Source organism: Prionailurus bengalensis, chromosome D3 (genome assembly GCF_016509475.1).
Source record: "Prionailurus bengalensis isolate Pbe53 chromosome D3, Fcat_Pben_1.1_paternal_pri, whole genome shotgun sequence".
Lineage (NCBI taxonomy): Eukaryota > Metazoa > Chordata > Mammalia > Carnivora > Felidae > Prionailurus > Prionailurus bengalensis.
In genome coordinates, this window is record NC_057356.1 from 14732745 (window position 1) to 14756789 (window position 24045).

The 24045-nt window shown below is 39.4% G+C and overlaps 1 protein-coding gene across 4 annotated transcripts in view; it reads right to left on the reverse strand.

The window, feature by feature from the left end:
* TAOK3 (TAO kinase 3) overlaps nucleotides 1–24045 on the reverse strand; it is a 183702-nt gene that overhangs the window by 18881 nt on the left and 140776 nt on the right. For 3 of the 4 annotated variants that reach the window (XM_043557718.1, XM_043557721.1, XM_043557719.1), the window contains exons 14-16: nucleotides 14962–15096; nucleotides 6784–7020; nucleotides 4937–5065 (exon numbers count right to left, since the gene is read on the reverse strand). In XM_043557718.1, coding sequence (XP_043413653.1) covers nucleotides 4937–5065; nucleotides 6784–7020; nucleotides 14962–15096 — 501 coding nt within the window. Of the gene's footprint in view, nucleotides 1–4936; nucleotides 5066–6783; nucleotides 7021–14961; nucleotides 15097–15337; nucleotides 15682–24045 lie in introns of those variants that run through there. The other variant, XM_043557722.1, reaches the window with a different exon arrangement.

Here is a 24045-nt window from a genome sequence, read left to right on the forward strand (position 1 = left end):
TGGAATCAGTAATTAATCAAAGAACCAGAGAAATGAACCGAAAATTACTGCCACAGCTGCCGTGCGGGCGGAGGACTTGGGTCTACCAGGATGTTCATTTAAAAGAACCTATTTGAGGGGCGCCTGCGTGGCTCAGTCGGCTAAGCGCCAGACTTCAGTTCAGGTCACGATCTCACGGTCTGTGAGTTCGAGCCCCGCGTCGGGCTCTGTATGCTGACAGCTCGGAGCCTGGAGCCTGCTTGGGATTCTGTGTCTCCCTCTCTCTCTGCTTGCACTCTGTCTCCATCTCTGTCTCTCAAAAAATGAACACACATTAAAAGATTTTTTTTTTTAAAGAATATATTGGATCTTGGTAACAACTAAACTGAAAACTTGTAGGAGCTAACCAATGAAAGAGGAGAAGGGAGAAAACTCTGGGCAGAGGAAACGGCATGTGCTAAATCAGGTGGGTTATTTGAAACATGGTGCAACTGAGGAGCGGAGAGAAGGCCCAGGGTGGTGGGTGCAGAGTGACATGAGATGAAGCAGGACCCTCAGAGGCCTCATAGGCCAAGTTAAGGACACTGACCTGTAGCACAGGAGAAAAGGGTTTTATACATGTGGGAGTGACAGGATGAGATGCATCTTGAAAAGATAACCTGCTGCCATGTGGAGCAAGAGTAAAGAAGACAAGGCTGGGAGAAGCAGACAGATTTCACAGACAGGAGGTAACCCTGCAAATGTCTCTAGTGTGAATTTCAGAAAGCATTCCTTTTTTTGTTAAGTTTGTTTGTTCATTTTGAGAGAAAGAGAGCGAATGCACACATGCACGGGGGAGGAGCAGAGAGAAAGAGAGAGAGAGAACCCCAAGCAGGCTCTGCACTGTCAGCACAGAGCCCAATGCAGGGCTTGAACCCACGAACTGTGAGATCATGATCTGAGCCAAAGTCAGATGCTTAACCGACTGAGCCTCCCAGGTGCCCCAGGAAAAAAGTATCCTTTACTTGGTATGAGTGGGTAAATGAACCATTTCCAAAACGACAAAATTCATAACTACTCTGGACCATAAGGGTAAAGAGAAGAAAGCGGGGAATTGGAACCCTTAAGATGTTACTTTCCTCTATGGAGGAAGCAAGAAGACCATTTTTAGAGAAAGCACAGTGCACTCTTTTTTGTTCATATTGTTCATACCGACAGCTTGATCTGTAAGATTTGGCTGACTGCTCAGTGAAAATCTCCTTCAAATGCCAATATCTATTTTACCTGATGTTTTGTGATATGGACATCAACACTATTTACAGTATGTTTGCCCTTAAACAAGAAGTCCTTGTAAATCAATTTTCAACTTTCCTGTTCTAGTGAAGTCTTGAGTGAAATAGCAGAGTCAACAAGACAGCAGGCTGCATGGAGCATGGAGTAAACTGGGATCACATCAGCGAGGCTGGGTGACTCGTCTCCTGATGCCATGACTTCACTACTAGGTTTGGCATTAACCACTACATTGCACACCCAAATCCAAATGTGACCGTGAAAACGCTCTCCCGGGGCACTTGCGTGGCTCAGTCGGTTGGGTGTATGACTCGTGAGTTTGCCTCAGGTCATCATGTCACAACTGTGGGATTGAGTCCTGCGTCAGTCTGTGTGCTGAGTGTGGAGCCAGCTTGGAGTTCTCTCCCTCTCCCTCTGCCCCTCCCTCGCTTGGGCTTGCTTTTTTGCTCACTCGAGCACTCTCTCTCTCTCTCTCAAAAACAAAAACAAAACAAAAAAACAAAAAACAAAAACAAGCAAACCTCACTCTAAAATCAAGAATAAATTCTTTCTGTAGGGAAGTGAGTGTGGCTTTAACATACAACATGAGGGATCCCTGTGGTGGTAGAAATGTTCTGTGTCTTGACTATCAATGTCAATGTCTTGTTTGTGATATTGCATTACACTTGAGCAAGATATTACAGTGGGGGAAACTGGGTAATCGGTATACTGGATCTCTCTGCATTGTTTCTTGCAACTGCATGTGAATCTATAATTGTCTCAACATAAAAAGTTTACAAATTTCTAGCATTTTACAAATACTAGAAACTGTTATTATAAAATGTTATTGTTTATCAAAAAAAAAAAAGAATAAATTATTTCTGGACCGTCTGTCATCCTGTATCGCTCACACCCCTGTCATCTATCAAATAGTGAGGATAATGGAGATTGTTCTGTCACTCCAAGGGCAATACCTTTAATATATCAATATCTAAATATACGTGCCACCTTACATAGAACTAAGCTTTACTTCATAAGGGGGATTAGCCTTGCACAGAAAGGCTTATTGAGGCTATCTCAAACTGAGTTTAGGCTTGTTTTTCTTCATGAGCATGTTGAAAGACTTATAAGTTTAGGCCTGTGGTTTCCTGCACTCATAAATCTGAATACCAAAAATAGCCTATGCCTGAGGACTGAGTGAGGATTCTCAAATGCTGTTCTGTGGGAGAATCTTCTACAGGCTGAGTTCATGCAATTTCCAGATACCTTAGTGTTATAAAAGTTCAAAATGGTGGCTGCAGTCACAAAGTGTGGCCGCAGAAAGTGAGTAAATGCATAGTGTTAGACATCAGAATGTAACTGCAAATGAGAACATTTCAAATTTCTTAGGGAAAAGTCAATGTTATCCTGTAATCCAGTAACATCTTTCCATCATGATGTAATAATTAGGCTCAAGCAATAACTCAGAGAAAATAGACAGAATATGAACCTTCTTAGTTAGGCTATTTCTTCCTACAGCCTGGTTTTCTTTTCTTTTCTTTTTTTTTTTTAATTTTTTAATGTTTATTGTTGAGAGAGAGAGAGAGACAGACAGACCATGAGCAGGGTAAGGGCAGAGAGAGAGACACACATAGAATCTGAAGCAGGTTCCAGGCTCCATGCTGTTACTACAGAGCCTGATGCGGGGCTCAAACCCATGAACCGGAAGATCATGACCTGAGCTGAAGTTGGACGCTTAACTGACTGAGCCACCCAGGCACCCCCAGTCTGGTTTTCTAGACCTTATAGTGTCAGAGATTTTTCCCAGTTAGGCAGTGGGGATTAAATACAAAATTCTGTCAGTCCCAACAATCACCAGTGGCTCATCTGGGCAGGACTAAAGATCCTGAGGCTCACCCTCACCCACTTGCTTTCACTTCCTAATTAAAAAAGAATTGGAGAGGAGCCTTGCTAAGTCCCATATTGTTAATGGAGACTATGAGCTCAAATAAATTATTTTACAAACTGAAAGAATGTCCCATACTGAATTTTATTAAACCTTAATACACCAGTAGTCTACAAATTAGAAATCCTAAGTCTTATGAGAAGGAAAGTCTAGGGAATTGTAGGCAGTTCACCTATAAGCACTGGTGGGAGAACTGAAGAGATGTGAGCTTTCAGGTCACATTGCAGTTCCCCAGGAGGACTCTCCATGTCCACTAATGGTCCACAACCAAACTTTCAGGAATCAATCATTCATTTATCAGAGATTCACATGTACCAGGTGCAGGGATACAATCATGGGCAAAAAAAAAAAAAAAAAAAAGGATAACTGAAAACTAATGTTATGAAATCAGAGGCACCTGTCTCGGTTGAGGCAGTCAGGAAACGCTTCCCTGGGGAAATGATGTTTAAGTTAAGGTATTAATAAACAATCCTAAGTCTTACAAGGAGGGGAGTAAGAATTAACAGTGGAGGGAAAGATTGGGGTTCGAGGGTGGGGGTGGAGAGAACATCCTGGTAGAAGAAACAGTCTTCTCCAAAGATCTTGGAGAAAAGTGGAACTTGATACATCTGAAGAACCAAAAGGTGACCATAGTGGCAGGAGCAGTGAAGAGTCAGGGGCAGAGAAAACAGGTGGGGGAACAGCGGTGTGAGACAACACTGGAGGGGAGGCTAGCAGCTGATCACTTCGGGATTTCTAGTATTTTGATCTATCCTAAGAGCAACGGGAAGCTAACGGACTGTTACAATCATGAGGTTGTATGATGAGACTTATGGTTTGAAAAGATCACGCTGGCTGAAGTGGCTGAAGAATAAACTGGAAGTCGGCAAGAATGGTTTAGAGTTAGATCAATGATTCTTAAAATCTGATGCCTGGGGGAGCCTGGTTGGTTCAGTCAGTTAAGCATCTGACTTCGTCTTCGATTCAGGTCATGGTCTCAAGGTTTGTGGGTTAGAGCCCCATGTCGGGCTCTGTGCTGACAGCTCAGAGCCTGGAGCCTGCTTTCGATTCTGTCTCTCTCTCTCTTTCTCTCTCTCTGCCCCTCCCCCACTTGTGCTCACTCTCTCTCCTCTGTCTCTCAAAAATAAATAAATAAACATAAAAAAAAAATCTGATGCCTGGACTAGCAGCATCAGCATCACTTGGGAATTTGTTAGAAATGCACATCTCAAATTCCACCCAGACCTACTGAATCAGAAAATCTAGGGGTGAGTTAGCAATCCATTTTAATAATCCCTTTAGGTGATAAAAGTTTGAGAATCAGGGGCTCCTGGGTGGCTCAGTCGGTTAAGCATCTGACTTCGGCTCAAGTCATGATCTCACGGTTCAAGAGTTCGAGCCCTGTTTTGGTCTCTGTGCTGACAGCTCGGAGCCTGGAACCTGCTTCGGATCCTGTGTCTCCCTCTCTCTCTGCCCCCCCCCCCCCACGCTTTGTCTCTCTCTCTCTCAAAAATAAATAAACACTAAAAAAATTATTGAAAAAAAGACTCAATGATTTAGACTGTTGATCACAATGTAAGGTTAATCAATTTTAAGTTCCAACCATTCTTTTTTTTTTTTTTTTAAAGATTTTATTTTTAACTAATCTCTACACCCAACATGGGGTGTGAATTTATAACCCAGAGATCAAGAATCACATATTCCACCGACTGAGCCAGCCAGGAGGCCCTTAAATTCAAAGCACTCTAATGGCAAATTGGTGATGACAATTATTGGTACTCTTACCTCTTTTATTTTTTCCTTACAAATCTTATACTGCTTCTTCTGACTTTCCAAGAAAGTTGTCAAATCTTTCTTCTGCTGGGCCAAGATCTGTTGCTGGAACTTCTTTTCATCTGCTGCAGCTACCTTTGCCTGATAAAATGACATATACAATCTAGGATAAATTGTTCTTCACACAGAATTCAGTTGTCTATATTCTCCAATGCATGAAAAGAGTCCATAAGCGCTGAATAATGTAATGTTTTGTGAACAAAGAATAAAAAACAAAATAAGGAAATGCCTGCTCTGATTCTCTTGTATCTTAAAAAAAATTGAAATGTTTACCATTGAAAAACATTCCCAACTATGGGAAAAATATGAAGGTAAGCCATAAACATGTTTTATTGAACACACACAAAATACATGGGATGAAAAGTGAACTAAGGATTATAATAAAAGTTGTTTTTTTTTCTTTTTGTATTGTAGGTAGCTCACAGGTTAAATTATAAAAATGGATAAGTAACTATGGCCAGTTTTCTTCCAAGAACCTAACTCTAATTGATTAATTATTTCAACTATTGGATTTCTGGGTAGAGTCATCTCTAGTACAATAGGCAAAGCTAATAATACTTTGTTTTCTTAGGTACCTGCTACAATCCACAACAGTCAGACACTGGGACATTTTGAGGGCTCCCAAATGGATAGAACACAGACCAAATAAAAGATAACCCAAAAAACGTTGGCTCCTGAAAGTTACCAAATCTGTGTGTCAGGGGACCATTATATCAGCACATACGTAAGATGAGGTACTTAGGAGACAGAGAAGGGATTATGCTTCATGGTTCTTTTTATGTATCTTTTCACCTTTAGCTTCCATTATCAACAGTTTTCCCATTATTAACAACTCTCTCTACATCTTTACCAAACCAAATCCCCAAGAAAGAGTCTGACTGGTTTATTTAACCAATATCATCCCTGTTTTTGGGCAGAGGTTTTTCAGGCCAGGCTGCCTCACAGCTTGATGGCTGTTGGGGGAAAGCTGCTTCTGCAGTTCTGATGTTCCCTTCCATGTGGAGAAGAGCTTAATTACTGAGACACCCCTGGCACTCTGTCCCCAGTCACTCCATTCCCAGAGAGCACACGTTCACCCCTGCTTTCCCACACTATGTAAGTCTTACAGGGGGTGGCATGGAAGGCGACTGGTTTAGTGCTTCCAGTGCCTAGATAGGTGAGTCTGTTTAGTTTTGTCCAGTATTATTAATGCATTTCCCTTCAGACATAAATCACTTCTCCCATTTAACACTTAGCAGTAATCAAAGTCATATTTTGATTCTCTGCCTTACTCTCTCCTCTGTTTTAAAAATTGGTTTAGGACCTGGATGGGGAAGAGAGATGTTTCCTAGAAGATGTAAGCAATAGCCAGGTTAATTACTCGCTGCCATTGGTCAGGTGCCCATTCCTAGTCCAGTGAAGCCAGGGACTGTCACCACTAAAAGGGACTATTTGTAGGGCAGTTTTCTTTTGAAGAGGACTGTGGGTATGGCAGGCACAGTGGCAGGTCTTAACTCTGCAAGTTTCTGTAGGGTAGAAGTCCCTTGTTTCTTTTTATTTGTACCCAGACCCCCTCAAGGGATTGACTCCCAGAATGCATTTGCATAGACAAGAACGTAACATATACCTGCAGTAAGTGTTCTAACTTTTATTGACGATTTTAAGTAGCCCCACAAAACCTAACTCCTCTTAAGTATCACCACAAAGCAACATTGTCCCTCCAACACCAAAAAGCACACCTCTCCTGCCTCCTGCTCGCGTGATGCCACTGGAGCAGGCTTGGCCCGGTTACAGCACAAGGCACGAGCGTGCACACTGACCTCCTTCTCTATGATAGCCACTTGCTTCTTGGCCAGCTTCTCCAGCTCGATGGACGAGTTGTTGGCATGCGTCTCCACCTCCTTCTGTAGCTTGAGGCGGTGCTCGTCCATCTCAGCCTTCAGCTTGTTCTCCAGGGCGATCAGCTGCTTCTGGTGCTGGCGCCGCATCCGCTTATAACCTGACATCTGTTCCCGCAACTCGTTCTCCTGCTCATGCTCATGGATCTGTCGTGTAACCTGATTTGGGTCGGGGAACAGAACTCAGGTAACCAGATTCACGGAAGACAAACTTTCAGGCAAAGTAGAGGAGCCCTCAGGCATAATTCTATCACTGCCACCATCAACTTACCTATTGGCTGAATGCTCACCTGTACCAGGTGCTATTTTGTATGCTCTTTATATTCTTGATCCCTAATCCTGAAAACCATCTCATTCACGCACTCATGTTACTCATTAATGAGGTAGGTGTTACCACCCCCAATTTGTAGATGAAGAAATTGAGACTTGAGGGAGTTCGTTTATTCGTTCAGCCGAACTATATTTACATATTTTTGATATATCAGGATATGTATCCTCAAGGTCATATAGCTAGTAAGGCACAGAGCTGGGATTCAGACCCAGGTCTGTCAGGTTCCAGAGTTATGCTATTTCTACTACACCAGGATTCCTCAACCTCAACACTATTGACAATGAGCTGGATGATTCTTTGAAGGGCTATCCTTGCATTGTAAGATATTTAACAGCATCTCTGGCCTACCCACTAGATGCCAGCACACCTTCCAAGTCAAGACAATAAAAAATGTCTGCAGACATTGACAAATGTCCCTTGGGGGGCAAAATCCCTCTGGTTGAGAACCACTGCATCATATCCGACTGCTTGTTTTTAAAGATCATGTCTCTAATAGGAATTTTGAGTATATTCCTAAAGTTGAACAAGATTTATTCCTGATTCTTAATATGAATTAAGGAGAGGAGGGAGACATGGAAGGTGAAAGGAGAGAGAGGAAGAGGAAGAGAGAGAGAGAGAGAGAGCACACTCTCTTCTTTTAAATCCTCTATCTTCCACCTCCCCTTCCCCCAGAAGAGATGTTAGCAAATTACAATATATTTATTTACTTGCTCTCCTAAAGAAGAGAAAGCATTTCTATAATTTTTAGGTGGCTACTTTTCTTAGTAATTTTTCCTTCACTCAAGTGAATATTCAAGAAACTCAAGATTGCAAATATAAGTTTGGGCATCTCTTGTGTCTTTCTATTAAACCTTTTCTGATTTTCCACTCCTTCCTTCAATATGTCACCCCTCTTTATTTTCCTGTTAGATTCTCTGCTCACTTCATTCTCATCTTTCCTGTTTTAGGGAAAAAAATTAATTACAAAATTATAACTTCAGCTTTGTTTTTCACTAGTAATTTAGTCACTCCTATCTACTATAAGCCAATTCTCCCCAACCTAACCCTTAAACAAGTTTTACTAGAAATTTTTGTGCTATTAATTCTCTTTACTATTTTCAGTTTATAGGTCAAAGTGCATTTTGTACAAAGAACAGTTTGTTTCTTTGCTCCTTTCAGAAGGTGTCCCTGCATACCAGACTGAGTCCTTACTATCAAGAGAGTGCTGTTCTGTAACTGGATAGTATTATCAAAGTATACCATTAAACATTAGCCGAACTTTGAAACCTTTCCAGCTGAAACTAACACTAGGTTTCATATTCATTTCTCTTTTCTAAAGGACAACCCTCTTTAAAGTATGAAGAACATAAGAGCAGAAGATATTTCAAGACCAAAAAAAAGGGACAGCATCACCAAAGGGGCACCTAACACTCTAAAGGGAATTTATTTTGTCATCACAATATCATGTTTCTTTTTAATGGACTATTTCATGATAAAAGGAAAGAAAGAAGTCATTTGGAATATATGTGTATATTTCACTTCCTCATGTTTGTGCCTTTCTGAAGTTCAACTATCAGGAAACAACAATTCCAATCAACAGAAAGTATCCCATTTAGTCCTTTCTGAATTTACTTGTTTTTCATACAACTATGGCAGTAAAGTGTCTGTTCTAGGGTAATTTGCATTTGAGATATGTATTATCCCTAAACTTATTTTTTCGCGTTAGTATTCCTTCTTTAATCAGATTCCCAAAGCTGGGGCATGGCACACCCTAAAGCTATCATGACACATTTAAAACTTGCCAGCAGGATGTCTGACTAGCTTGTGGTCAAATAGTCTCAGGATGGGTGTTTCCCTAAACCAGGCACCTAAAGATAAAACGGAAATGAGTTGTGTCGGGAACATTTTCTATCCTAACTGGTGAGTGACTGCCTGTGAAAAGGGTGGCCACACTGCACACCAGATCACACAAGTATGTGGCAAAGACAAATTACAAAGCTCAACATGCTATCATTTACATCACTGAGGTTCTGGAGAAACACATTGCTTCTAAATGCTTCCTGAAATTTGGATAATCACCTTCTTAAACTCCTAATATCGCCTTCCATTTGTTGCAACAAAACTTTCTACGTTTTGACGTGACTGCCTTCTTAGGCACATAGAGAGATACTGAGTTTTAGAATTCCATACTCAAGCAAAGTAGACAAATTTAAATAAAAGTATGGCCAGATGTTTTATGTATGAAGTCTAATGTGATACACAAAAATATTTTTATCTACAGTTATGTACACCTGCATGTTTTAAGTTTATACTGGGTGTCTTACGAATATACTATTTGATCAGAACAAAAAAATCACTCATAATTTTAAATTTTATCATGCTGTACAGTTTACAATGTCCTTTCACATGCAATTTGCCTCTTTAATTTTTATAAAGCCTAGGATTTGAACTGAGATCCTATGGTTCTTGAATTGCCTGAGGAAATCTACCTCATCAAGGCAGAAAAGAATGAACTTTCTGTTATTAAGTAATGGAAGGAATCAACACCCCCAAAAGTCAAAGCTGGAGAGAGTGGTAAGTCTAAGTTACAAGCTGAATAAGTCTGAAAATGAAAGAAAGTTATAGGAATGTAGTGACTGTAGTAGTTTTTATAATGCTAGTTTCAAAACTGTGATTGACTAATAGTGGGCAGTAGCATCTTGCCATGCCCAGTAGGGTCCTTGGACACAAATCTCATTCTCTCCCTTACTATATAACTGACCTTGGCCAAATTACTTAGCATCTTGAAGTCTCCCAAGAGGAGCCACTGCTATGATGAGATCACTAGTGGGATAACACTTGTGCCCAGCAAGGTGTCTGACACACAGATGTCTGATATATGCTGATTCTCTTTCTTGTCCTGCCAGGGTCTGAGCAGTATGTCTCTGTTTCCCTCCACCAAGCATTTCCAGTGATGCGGACATAGATCAGAACAAGTAGATCCAAGAGAAAGGGGAAGTCTAACAATAAAACTGTACTGGTTTTATCCAGATTGTGGCTTATAAGTATGTATAATTTATGAAACTGAATTATTAACCATTTCACGTACCTGGAGTAATATATAAAAGTTAAGAGCCATAAAGTTAGACTGCACTTTTTCTGGAAAATTTCTACAGTCATTCCATCTACCTTATTTAATTCCAGCAAAAATTTGGACCTAAAACACACTACTTCATCCAAAGTGTGCTATCTGCCTACCAAGTTCAGAACACTGCACTAGAGGGCTAATAAACAACTTCCTGAACATAAAAGAAAAGTATGGTGGCTGGTAATGTTACCCTCTTAAGAAATCAAAGCCAACTTATGCAATCAAAATAATACATATGATATTTATGATAAAAACTGGTCACCTCAGCTCTTAGAATAAATGAAATTTATAGCAAATTCTTAAAAAATAATACAACGGGTCACATTTTGACATTAGAAATTTGACACCCCCCTCTTTAGAATACCTAGGGAAAAAACGTTTTAAGTTCATACCAAAATTGATGATGGATAATAGGCAATTCTGCCTTATACATAAACACTGGCATGAAGAACTTTGAAATGTACACCTGCAAATCCAAATTCTCCTGTGATAGCAGAACTGGAAGAGACTTCACTCATTCACTTGTTCATTCATTCATTCAACATGCTTATTCAGAGAGTTTGGTCATGGGAGTTGGGCATATAGACTGGGCAGCATAAGTGAAAAATGGTATCAGTAATGATCTTAGTGAGATTGAGAAGCCGAGAGAAAGGAAAGAGGAGCTACACAACATTCTGATAAGCATCCTCTGGTACACTTCTACTATCCAGGAAGAGGACACATCTTCAAGCATTTAGAAACAGAACAGTGGGGCTGATGAAAGGTGAAACAGCATTTACTGCAGAGGCGCTAATATTTTTATGCTCGTCTATCAAGCTCATTCAGGTATCCAATTCTATAATTAGCTGAAAATTAGGTTGCATTTTTAAAATCAAAATGAAAACTCCATTTTTATAAGAGCTTTTCTATTAAATCTGGTAAAACGAAAGTAAAAGAATCCATATTTGTTTGCATGGATAGAACAATAATCATTTCTGTCTACACGCTTTCCTAGAGATTAGAAACTAAGAGTTTTGTGCCCCTGTCCCTAATGTGTATTCTTCTTCTTCTTCCTTTTTTTTTTTTAAAGTAGGCTCTACGCCCAACATGGGGCTTGATCTCACGACTCCAAGATCAAGAGTCACATCCTCTACCAACTGAGCTAGCCAGGCCCCCGGCCCAAATGTGTATTCTAACATACATTTACCTGTGTAGTAAGACCACTCATTCCAGTGAGAATTCCTTCAGAAGACCAAAATCTGAATTGTTTGATAGATATGGGCTTGGTGCTCTTTATATTAACATCGACTATGGGAAGGAACTACCATATGACCCAGGACATTATGAAATTTTAAGAAATGACATCAGATGTAACAACAGCTGAAAACACTCTCATGGGTTACTAATCCAATTAAAATATTAGGATCTCCATTCACCAGTAATAAAAGCTTAAGGAAGGCACATTTCAAAGGCCCAATAAATCAGATGAGAAATTCTGAAGAACTATACAAACAACTCCTTTCTCCAGATAATGAATCAGTCGAATATGAACTTTCTTACAGGAGAAGAAAAAGAAAGGATGAAATAAAAAAGGTTCCATGATATGCCCTTCTTTTTCCTAGTTTTTCAAAATAAAGTCAATCATCTCTGCCCTTCAATGATTATAATACAAATATACCTGATTCTAAAGTTTCCTCAGGGTTTCTTCTGCTGTCTAGGTTCACAGTCCTTGCTTTTCCTTTGTTACAAACGTAATTGTGCAGCGGTGCATAAGAACACAAAAATCTCAGTGTTAAGGGGCCCAAATGGTACAAACATCTAGCAGTAAAAGCCTGTAGCCCATGGACTGCATACACTGGTCAATAACCCCATTCAAAAGCACAATGTACAAAAAAATGCCAAGGGCAAAAACCACAGGTGTAGGCCTCTTTTAGGTTTATGTAGAAGAGGTAGGCTGATAAAACAAATTTAATGAATATAAAAATTTTTGTCAGTTTGCAAGTCTGTCTGAAATATAAACTCATTATCTATTTATTTATGTATTAATTGAAAAAATAATTTCTAAATTCCTTTTTCTTTTTGCTGTTCACTTTTGAATCACTCTGTGACTTGCCAGCACTTCTACTTAGAAGACTGTAAAGAGTTAAACCAAAATCAATCAATCAACATAGTATTGCTACCAATCATGGGAAGTGAAGGGAGGTTTCAACAATGACTTGATTGTTCATTATACTGGACTTTCATTTTCTCAGCATCTTGCTCCTACCTTTATGTCATTTAAGTAACTTTAGTCCTTTTCCTTTGAGCTGAGATCCATGAAAAGCAGTAGGGTTCATGATCTACTCTTAAAATTTGGATACTTCTTTTTGATATTCCAGTGTCCTGACTTATATATTCCTATTGGACTATTGGAATTAACCTTTAAAACAACATAGGTTGTAGAACTGTAGTACTTGGTAAGATACATTGAAATATCCATACCAATAATTAGATTGTCCAAAATGAGACATGGAACTGTGTGACCACTTTCATACCACTTTCCCCTTCTAATCATTCATTTTTCTTCTTTAAAAACCATTGGATGCAAATACCACTGACCTCTAATAAACTTCCATCAATCCCACCATGCCTCCCAAAGCATTACATTTGGAGAGGGCTTTCTGCATACAACAACTTATCTTGCGGCTACTGCAACAGCCTACCAGCTACTCAGTTTTTCACTTAATATAGGGGCAGGGAGCCTTTTAGCAAATCCAAAGTCCATCAGAGACTGATCTCAGCTGTTCTCTGTCTGGGCACTAGGAAGCCTATAGGATTCAGAGTGGTTCCTGAGGACTTTGCCCATAGTCCTGAGGTGGCCTAGTAGGGAAGCAGAGAAGACGACTGCAATGGCTGATAGGCACAAATGTGAACTTCAGACCACTGTGGCATGGCAGTAGTAACATCACACTCAGAGGTGGGAGAGGTCATGAATATGTGATGTGAGAATGAGGGTGTGGCAGGTGACAAAAGGAGAGAATCTGTCCCAGACGGGGGGAAATCCACTTGGTATAATGTTTGTTTCATATTCAAAACCTGCTTCTGGTGCTCTGAGTCTCAGTGGCTGTTCACCATTTCTCCTCTTATTTCAACATGAGCATGTCTGGATAGACATACAAGTCTCACTAGAGTCGGTGGTAAGTAATAATATTACATAAATAACATATTTTTTTGGTCAGGTATCATAACGTGAAGCTATTTATTAATAAATTCATGATGCTTTATGTAGACTCAAAAGCATGTCTTTTAGGTGCTTAGCAATCATTAGCAATCACAGAATGGACATTTTTAGATCTCTATTACACAGTATAACATTCATTTAAATGAAAAATTGCCCATTAAGGAGATTACAAGAAACTTCCACACAAAGGAACTTAAAGGCAGGCTTACTGATAAGGAGTCTCAATTAAATTGCTTGCTTTTAGACAGCAGCAGGCACAGCCATATGTAGGTGCTTTAACTTCCATTTTCCTTATATTTATTTATTTATTTTAAGATGATAATCCATTATCCATTCCAAAGATAATCGAAGCTTTTGAAAGACTTGAGAGATAAAAGTGGAAATCAGGTTTAAAAAATAGGACAAGAAAAACAATTTCTGGGTCGGCCTCGGATGATGTCATCATAGGTTCTAAATGTAATAGCCAGGCAGTACACACTAACTCTTTCTGCCCATGTGACCTCTAGCATCAATCTGGGCAAAACAATGAATATTTCAGTAATTTTTTGGCCGTGAAGTGAGATTCAGAAGCAAAAGATTAAAGAGAGTTTAGAGTGCCAAGGGTGAAGCGGTGTGTGTGTGTGTGAGTATGTGAGCGCGCACGCGCACGCGTGGGGGGCCAAGGGGAGGAGGCATGAAAACTAACTCTTCCAGCACACACCCCTTTTGCTACTACAAGGGCATCCAGCAATCACATTTGCAATAGTAAAAATGCTGAAGGATCCTACAGTATCCCTTCTTCCACAACCACCCCTATCCTCTCCTACAAAGCCCTTCTTGCTTTATTGGTGCCACGGAATTCTTCAGGGGTTAAATGGGGAAGTGCAGCCACTACCATTGTTGCAATAAATAAATGAATGAACCAGAACGAACCAGCAACTCGGCCCTGGGAAGCTAGTATCTTATTTTCTACAATTACATCCATTAACCAGCAATGATATATTTGAAAAAATATATTGTGTTTTACCTTTTGATGTGTGTGTATACATTACAGACACACATGCATCTATACAAAAAGAAGCATAGTGCCCTGCATACACATACATCAAACACCTTTAAAAATTTTTTTTAGCGTTATTATTTCAATGAAAAGACAAATAGCTTTTAAAAAATTGGATAGGTTAGCAACTTCATCTCAAAGGCCTTTTATTTTGCATATACAGCATATATAAATACACACACACACACACACACACACACACAGGTTTTTTTTTTTCCATGCCGTAGACAATGCTAAAATATCTGAGATCAGGTTGCCATGCCAACAGATTTTTTCTAAAATGAATAAAATTATTAGGAGGGAGAAAACATTCTTGACTCCTTTCCTCCCATCCATGAAGCCGAGAGAGGCTCAGGGAGGGCGAGAGGCTGCCAGATGGGGAGGAGGGGAAGGAAGGGAAGGTGGGTAGAGGGGTGTTTGCTTACCAAAGATGCTGATTTGATCGTGGCAAAGCGCTCTCTGTTCCGGTAGTGGAGGGCCTGGCTCTGAACTGACTGGGTAGGCCGCGGCTCAGGCCTGGGATCGCCGTGGCCCGCCTCATCCCTTATGAATACATGATCCTGCAGAAATGGATAAAAACAAGGAGAAAGTCCAGCTGTGCTCTTTCCTCGCCGGCTGCCTCTCTCTCACCCCTCTTTCTGCACAAGCACTGCTGTTTGAAATGCATAGTTTAGCTCTCTGCTAGTCCCCGCAGCTCCCACGGTACAAAATGAATAAGCAACACATTGCAGCCTTCAGTTAGGAATGTCAGCTGATCGCTAGTGGGATGCCTTCTGAATCCCTGGCAGGCTTTTTCTTTACCTCCAGAATTACATATATGCAAAAGAAAAAAAGAATAGAAAAAACAATGCAATGTACAGACTCCTTAGAACGGTTTGCTTAAAACGCTGTAACCAAATAATTCCTTTAAAAATGTCATGTCCATGTCTAGCAAGGAGGATGCTGGTTGCTTTTAACATAAAAGCGAGCCTCCGCCTCATTCCCTTGAAAGATCTGCTTTCTCAATTTAATTTTATTTGAGATCTGTTCGGTAGGATCATCGTTCTGCCTAGAACCAGTGTAGGCTTGTGCTGAACTGCCTCTCTATCTTGTGCTGGGAAGATTCGGCAGTCACTGAGGGATCCTGCTTTCCAGTCATGATCGTACACAGTTCTAGCACCTTCTCTCTACAGCTTCTGAAAGGATTTTTTTTTAGATTTAAAGAGACAGGCATGCAATTTCAACCAAATGATACTTTCACAAATTCTTCCTCAACTCAGTCTCGGTATGGTCACCAGAGTGAGTGAGGCTGGGATTTAATGCCCTTGGCTGATTTAATCAAATCTATGCTTCTTGATAGGCAGAGATGATTAATCTTGGTGTAACGCCCAGTGAAAAATAACATTCCCTGGAAGGGTAATAATGGATGTTTCTTAAATGTAATTTAAATGAGTTTTAAAGGGGAAAATGCTTTCAAAGGGTGATGCTTTTCTCTATAAAAGATGGAGTGGTCAGTTAGTAAGTAGCTCTAACCCTTCAGGGAAAAAGATACTATAATAATAGCTCAAAAACATGTACAACCATGGGGGATTTTTAAATAGTACATGTTCAGGAGGGGAAGGAGAAATTAATTCCCTTATTGTCCTAGGGTTTTAAGAGAATCCACTTCTCTTTTGTGAGAAGTCGGTTTTGCATTTTGTCTATGACTATTTGAATTTTTTTTTTAATAATTCCTCTTTCAACAGAAAACAAAAATTGAAGAGGTTTAGAAAACACGAAATTTTATTATATAGTCTGAAATTTTGAAAAGTCAAGACACATATATTCTTGAGGGAAATTAAATTTTATATTCAGGTTTTTATGTAAAAGCCAAGAGCCAAGATTAAATTTACCATTGGGCTGATTTTCTTTTTCCTTTTATAAATTTAGAATGCTCCAGAATGTTGGGAAGGTATATGCCATTACATCTATATCTAGAGATTTTTTTTTTTCAATTTACTGTATTGAGGTCTAGTTTGTTTTTAAATAATGAAGGGACCTGTAAGGCCATTGGGGACATATACGTCAAATTCAAGGATATGCTACCATTGTGCTGTCCTATAAGATATGTAAAGTTCAGTTCCCAGGTCACACCAGTTATATTTCAAGGTAGCCACTAACTATGGCTACCATACTGAACAGTGCAGATACAGTTCCTTTCCATCACTGCAAGAAGTTCTATTAGATAGTACTATAGGTTAAAAATATATCTCAACCCATATTTTTGAGATTTATATGAAAAAAACCTTGAAAGGCCAATTAAAACTTTTCTATATTATTTCCCAGGAAATCTAACCTCTTATTTTATAGGGCAAAGAGAGATCAGGTGTGAGAGTGGGATGTACACACTAGGTTTAAGGTTCTAGAGAGGAAGGCACTGGGATCTACCGCCATTCACATTGCTGACTGTGTATTAGTAAGTTACGTGTATCCTAATATTACAGTCCCAGAAAAACAAGGAGCTTCTAACTGCCCCTAAGCAGATGAGACAGGTGAGGTGGAGTCCTGTGGTTTTACAGGAGGGCTTAAGAAGTCAAAGTTTTGGTGATTATTAATTAGCTAACATTAAGTAAACTGACTGAGATGTAGCAGCTAAGTTTCAAATTGTAATAACCTGATTTACAAAGGTAAATAGTGACACCAGAATCTACACTGTTTGCTGAACAGAATAAAGTGAAACATATTCACGCACAAATGTGTATAATTTTACTACTATTAGTCTATCTTCTCTCAGATAAAAATTAACACGTGTGGGTTAGGACCTTGCTTATTAGCAAATTAGAAGTCACATTATATTTCTTTTTTTTAATTAAAAAAAATTTTAATGTTTATTTATTTTTGAGAGAGAGAGAGAGAGAGAGCGTGCACACGCGAGCAGGGGAGGGGAAGAGAGAGACAGACACACAAAATCTGAAGCAGGCTCCAGGCTCTGAACTGTCAGCACAGAGCCCGATGTGGGGCTCGAACCCAGGAACCACAAGATCATGACTTGAGCTGAAGTCAGATGCTTAACTGAATGAGCCACCCAGGCGCCTCTTAAATTTTTTTTTTAATATTTATTTTGGGGAGACAGAGAGAGAGAGAGAGAGAGAGAGAGAGAGAGAGAGAGTGCAAGGAGGAGAAGGGCAGAGAGAGAGGGAGACACAGAATCCAAAGCAGGCTCCAGGCTCTGAGCTGTTTGCACAAAGCCCAACGCGGGGCTCGGACTCACAAACTGTGAGATCATGACTTGAGCCGAGGTGGAACGCCTGCCTAACCGACTGAGCCACCCAGGTGCCCCTCACATTATATTTTCTAAGTTTTTAAACTGGATACACCAGGAAAGTTAAGACTTGAAATCATAGTGATTTTAGTTAAAATGCAGTTAATTCAATAACCCACTAAGGTATATTTTAAACATAGTACTATTTTAAAAGCTAGTCTGAGAATAGGTCTAAAATTTTAATCTACTTCAAATATAGTAAATAATGTCAACAGTATAATTCTTTATTTCAGCTTAAAATTTTTTTCATTTTTAAAAGTATTCTTAGTTTTTCACAGCAGCTTCATAACATATCACCACACTAAAAGTCTTCAAATGTTATGCAAGAGACCACAAAATGAGGTAAAATTTAGCCTACTAGTGGATATCCATTTCAAATGCATAAGAAAATGAATTTAAATCATTTTTTTAAAAATTTTATTTTTACATTATCTCTATACCCAACATGGGTCTCGAACTCACAACCCCGAGACCAAGAGTTACATGCTCCATGGACTGAGTCCCAATGAATGAATAAATGAATTTTAAAGTATTCAGTTACATTGCATAAAACAAGTTTAAAATTCTGAAGACAACTTAAACAATGAAGCAATTTTGAAATGAGGGAAATGTGACTTGAGAAGCAAGTACAAATAAATTAAACTATCAACTTTACTGGGTGTATTGTCTTGTCGGTTATACTGTCCCTTCAAATCGCAGTCCCTTTGAAAATGACCACCGTATCTGACTCCCAAACTTTCTGAATTGAACACAGTTTAAGATTAATAATGGAAAGGGACAATTTGCTAATTAATGCAGTTAGGCACTGATGTATATTATTTACAAATAACGTGAGGGGCAACATCTTTGATGTTGAATAATGATTTTTAGAAGATTAAGAACAAATATCGGAGCACCTGGCTGGCTCAGTCGGTAGAGCATGTGATTCTTGATCATGGGGTTGTAAATTTGAGCCCCATGTTGAGGGAAGAGATTACTTAAAAATAAAATCTTAAAAAAAAAAAAGAACAAATATCATATTCTATTTTACCAAGACAAATAAATCATAGGCCTTGTTTATAATTTATCTTGAACACAGTATCATCTGGGAATAAACAAAATTGCTCTTTGAAATACCAATATGGGTGAGGACCAGTTTTAAATAAATCTGTGTTAACCAGGTAAATTTATAATGTTCCTTCACTGTAAAAAAAAAAAACAAAAAAACTTTTTCAGATTAAAAAAAAAGCTGTCATAACGTTTGTTCGAAATCATTAGTAAAAAGAATTGAACTTTTATACAATATAGTCAAGTATATGAAGCATGAAGCACAAACTTTGCTATTATACCCTGGACAGAGGGCTCTACTTTTACTTAAAAGTTTTTCTCTAAGTTATCTATTTATGCTTCTGAAATTAAGATTCATGGTGTAGTCACTTGTTTAGAGTTTCCAGGTTAACTTGAAATCAACTCTTGGAAACCACTGTTCTGGACTCTGTTGTATTTTGGGTATATCTTTATCATACTATCACATACTTACTTGTGTGTCTGTGTGTGAGGCTGTGAGCTTTCTGAAGACAGCAAAAAATGTGGTTTGAAAACTCTGTCTCCCTAGCAGTTCCTTAGTGCTTGACACTTAGTAGGCATTCAGGAAATGTCTGCTGAATAAATGAGCTCAAGAATATAGGTCTGAGAAGAAATCAGGTCTGAGAAGATTCTGAGAAAATGACATTTTCTCTTATATTATTTAACAGAATTCGAATCTGTATTTCGTAAAAACCTGCCACTCTGTACTCTAAGGAAGTCATAAAATAGTGACACACAAGCATACCTTGACATGGGGGCAGGAAGAGGATCTAAAAATGGCTTTTATCGGATGATGAGGAGCTTTTTTATAGACTCCCACACTTTTTACGCTGTGCAGAAGGGATCAGCAAACCTACTATGCCTTTTGTTTCTGTTCATTTCAAAATTATTCAATTACTACATGAGCAGTTGTAGCTATCAACAGCCGGGGCTGGAGGAAGGGAAGAAGATGGACGAGGCTCTCTTCAACCTGGGAGGGTGGCTACTAAGGAGCAAAAATGACTAGCATGCTGAGGATAAAGATGTTACCATAGAGATTGGTCTGTATGACTGCCCTGCTTAAGAAACATTACCTTCATATGTTAATTTACTTTTACTTTGCCAAATGTGAGTTGAAGAGTCAAAGAACCCGCCCCTCTCCTCAGCAAAAATAATAGGAAAGGCCACTGAAGCAAGTGAAAATTAAACTAGAACATCCTATCCCCTCAAGGACATTTCTTTTTTTTTCCCTCCCACAAAAATGGTGAAAGCTGTTCTTTTTTTAAAAAAGAGGAAAAAAGAAAAAAAAGAACTACCATCAACTAATAGGAAAAAGGGCAAATAAAACTTTAGGAATTAAGATAGAATGATCTTTTAAAATAATACCTAAAAGGGGGCCATGATGATTAGAGTTCATTAGGCATGTCTAATATAATAAATTGAAAACGAATACTTTAATATATTAAAATCTTATGATCTATATTAATAGAAGGCGGCAGCAGGCAAAGGTAAGTGACTTTAGACTTTAACAAAATAAAAGTGTACCTTTTAATTGGAAAACTGAATAGATTTTGTTGGTTAGAATGCTATTAAAATCTGTTTGCTACTGCTACATACATACATACATACATACATGATTTTAAGGAGTGGGGTAGAGGCCGAGAAGCAGGCTAGGTGACAGCGAAACACCTAATCTGGATTGAGAGTTTGTCCTGGAGCCATTTGGGAATAACTGAAAACTGAGGTGTACGTAGAGTTGTGTCCTGTAAAAGTTCACAAACCGTTTATTGAATGCTTACTGTGTAACAGACACTGTGCTGGGTGGTAGGAGAAGAGAGATGCCCTTGAGGAGCTAACAGTCTAGGATACGGTGATTATTCTGTTTTTCTTTTTAATTTTTTTAAATGTTTATTTATTTTTGATAGAGACAGAGCACGAGTCGGGGACGAGCAAAGAGAGAGGGAGACACAGAATCCGAAGCAGGCTCCAGGCTCCGAGCTGTCGGCCCAGAGCCCGACGCGGGGCTCAAACTTGCGAACCCTGAGACCATGACACGAGCCAAAGTCAGACGCTCAACCGATGGAGCCACCCAGGCGCCCCAGTGATTATTCTTGTTATTGGAAAGAGCAGGGTGGCAACATTAGCAAGGGAAAACGAAAGAAATGCTTAAAGTTTATTTTGTCAGAATATACTTTTAGACTTATCAAATCATTTGTGCTCAAAGGGAAGATTAGATTAGGGTCCCTTCAGGGCCTGGGAAAGACCAGATTCAAGGTGAGGACTGGAGAGAAAGAAGTAACCTGGAATTCTAACGTCAAAGGAAATTTTTCGGTGTCCCACTTTACATTTTTTGGGGCTTGATGTGTGATAGAACCATCCTGCTAAAATCAGGGCATCTTTATTCTGGAGGCAGAGCAGTTAATTGCAAGTCATACTCTTATTGGTTGCACATGGCCTTTAAAAGTAAATTTACTTCCTATATAAAACGGTAATCTGTTCCATATCTACAGTTTGACTAATTTAGGATAATGCCTGCTTGATTGTAACAATCAAGGTGGGGGGGGACACACAAATGTGTATTTTGATATTTATTAAGTTTGTTCTAATTACTGGAGTATAATTATTGGAGAAATGCTCTTCACTCAAGTCTTTTAAACCATAAAGATAATACTTAAGATTATTTAACCCTTTTTTTTAAAATTTTTTTTATTTTTGGGACAGAGAGAGACAGGGCATGAACGGGGGAGGGGCAGAGAGAGAGGGAGACACAGAATCGGAAACAGGCTCCAGGCTCCGAGCCATCAGCCCAGAGTCCGATGCGGGGCTCGAACTCACGGACCGCGAGATCGTGACCTGGCTGAAGTCGGACGCTTAACCAACTGCGCCACCCAGGCGCCCCGAGATTATTTAACCCTTTTAATCCATATGTTCAATGAACCAAAATAGCATGATGTTTAGTCTCTGGCAATTAATTCATTCCCTGTGTGTGTGTATGTGTGTGTTTTTAAATTTTTTTTTTTGCATTTATTCATTTTTGAGACACAGACAGAGACAGAGCACAAGCCAGAGAGGGGCAGAGAGCGAGGGAGACAGAGAATCCGAAGCAGGCTCATCACCTGAGCTGAAGTCAGATGTTTAACCGACTGAACCACCCAGGTGCCCCTGTTTTTTTTTTATTTGTTCATTCTTGCATTCTGTAGTTATTTACTGAGTGCCTGTGCTGTGCCAGGCACTGTTCTAGGTGTTGAGATACGTTGTGGAGCAAGGCAGGCACAGTCTTTGCCCTAATGAAATTTACATTCTACTAATGAAATAATAGATAAAAAATTTAATACATAATATTAGATAGTGACAAATATTAAAAAGAAAAGAAAGTAGGATAATGAGGTAATGGGTAAAACACTGTAATATGGTAATTCAGTGATATATAGGTTTTTCTAAGGTTCTGGTCACAAACCCAAACAAAACTGGTAAATGTTTTGTAAGACAAGTTTGACCGCTTCCTTTCAAAAACATTCTTTGTGGTCACAAATTATGGTGGACTCCGAAATGCACCACCTAGATTCCCCTCTAAAAAGACTTGCTGCCAGGATCCTCCTGGGCTGTCAGTCCATTTAGGGGCTGCCTTGGCTGCAGAGAGCGGCCTTGTGCAAGTTCATACCCTTCCCAGGGCGCTCACGTTCAATGACTGATCTGCGTGAGGGTAACAAGGCACAGCCATTCTGGCTTAGTTTGGACAACTCTGAAGGGTCATTTTAGCCCCAGAGCTCCTTGGGAGCCATCTCACTTCAACTTTGCCCTCTGCCCAATGCGGCGCCCTTCCCTCTCTTCCACAGGTGTTGATCCCCAAGGAAACTCCTAATAAGCAAATGAATTGCTGCATGAAATGGTCTCAGCTCTGCTTCCCAGAGAATCCAACCTGTGACCTAAATGTTACCTGTACCTACGTGTCACCACTATGCCATCTGCATGAAGAAGGAGGCACTGATCAGAACAGTGGCTTTTAGAAAAATCCTCCTTTTCAAAAAAAAAAAAAAAAAAAGAAAAAGAAAAATCCTCCTTTTCAAGTGAAATCCAAACATAAAATGTAAGATATAAAAGCAGGCCTTGTCCTGGGGGAGGTATGGATGAGGCTTGTTCCTGAGGCACCTCTTTACAAAATAGCTTAAAAGTCACATTAGAGATCTGCTTCTTTAAAGATTACAGGAAAAGAAACATAGAATTTAAGACCTGGAAAGGATCTCTGAAACCACACAGAACAACTCCTGATTTTACAGATGGAGAAACTGAGGCCCAGAGAGGTTTGCGACATAAACTAACACTGACAGTTGCAGACAGAATTATAAACTAGTTTCCTTATTCCTGTAATCCATTACATAAAATTTTCTATTGAGAACTTAAAATCCTATTTCATTTATGTTCCCAAGTGGAAAACTTTTAGGAATTCAAGCATACCAACAAATATAAGGTTTCTGAATACTTTTTTATTTCTATTGTGTTTAAAATGATATACATATTAAAATTCTTTAATGTTTATCTACTTTTGAGAGAGAGAGAGACAGAGAATGAATGGGAAGGAGCAGAGAGAGAGGGAGACACAGCATCCCAAGCAGGTTCCAGGCTCCGAGCTGTCAGCACAGAGCCCAGCATGGGGCTTGGACCCACCAACCGCGAGATCATGACCTGAGCCAAAGTCGGACTCTTAACCAACTGAGCCACCCAGATGCCCCTAAAATGATGCATTTTTAAGCCCAGGTATAGGATTTAAATGGGTCTCATGAAGAAATATCATATTTAACACTAAGTTTTCATATATAACATATTCTGCTTTTATTGTCTGCTTATATTTTCCCCCTTTTTTATTGTGGTAAAATACACATAAATTCACCATCTTCATTATTTTTAAGTATACAGTTCGGGGCTCCTAAATACACTTCTAATGTTGCACAACCATCACCACCAGCCATCCCCATAACTCTTTCATCTTGTAAAGCTGAAACTTGGCCCCATTAAACAACTCTCCTTTTCTCCCTTCAGCCCAGCCTCTGGCACCCACCAATCTACTTTCTGTCTTTATGATTTTAGCTACTCTAAATACCTCATATAAGTAGAATCATACAGTGTTTGTCTTTTCATTACTGGCAAATTGCACTCAGTATAATGTCCTCATGGTTCATCCATGTTA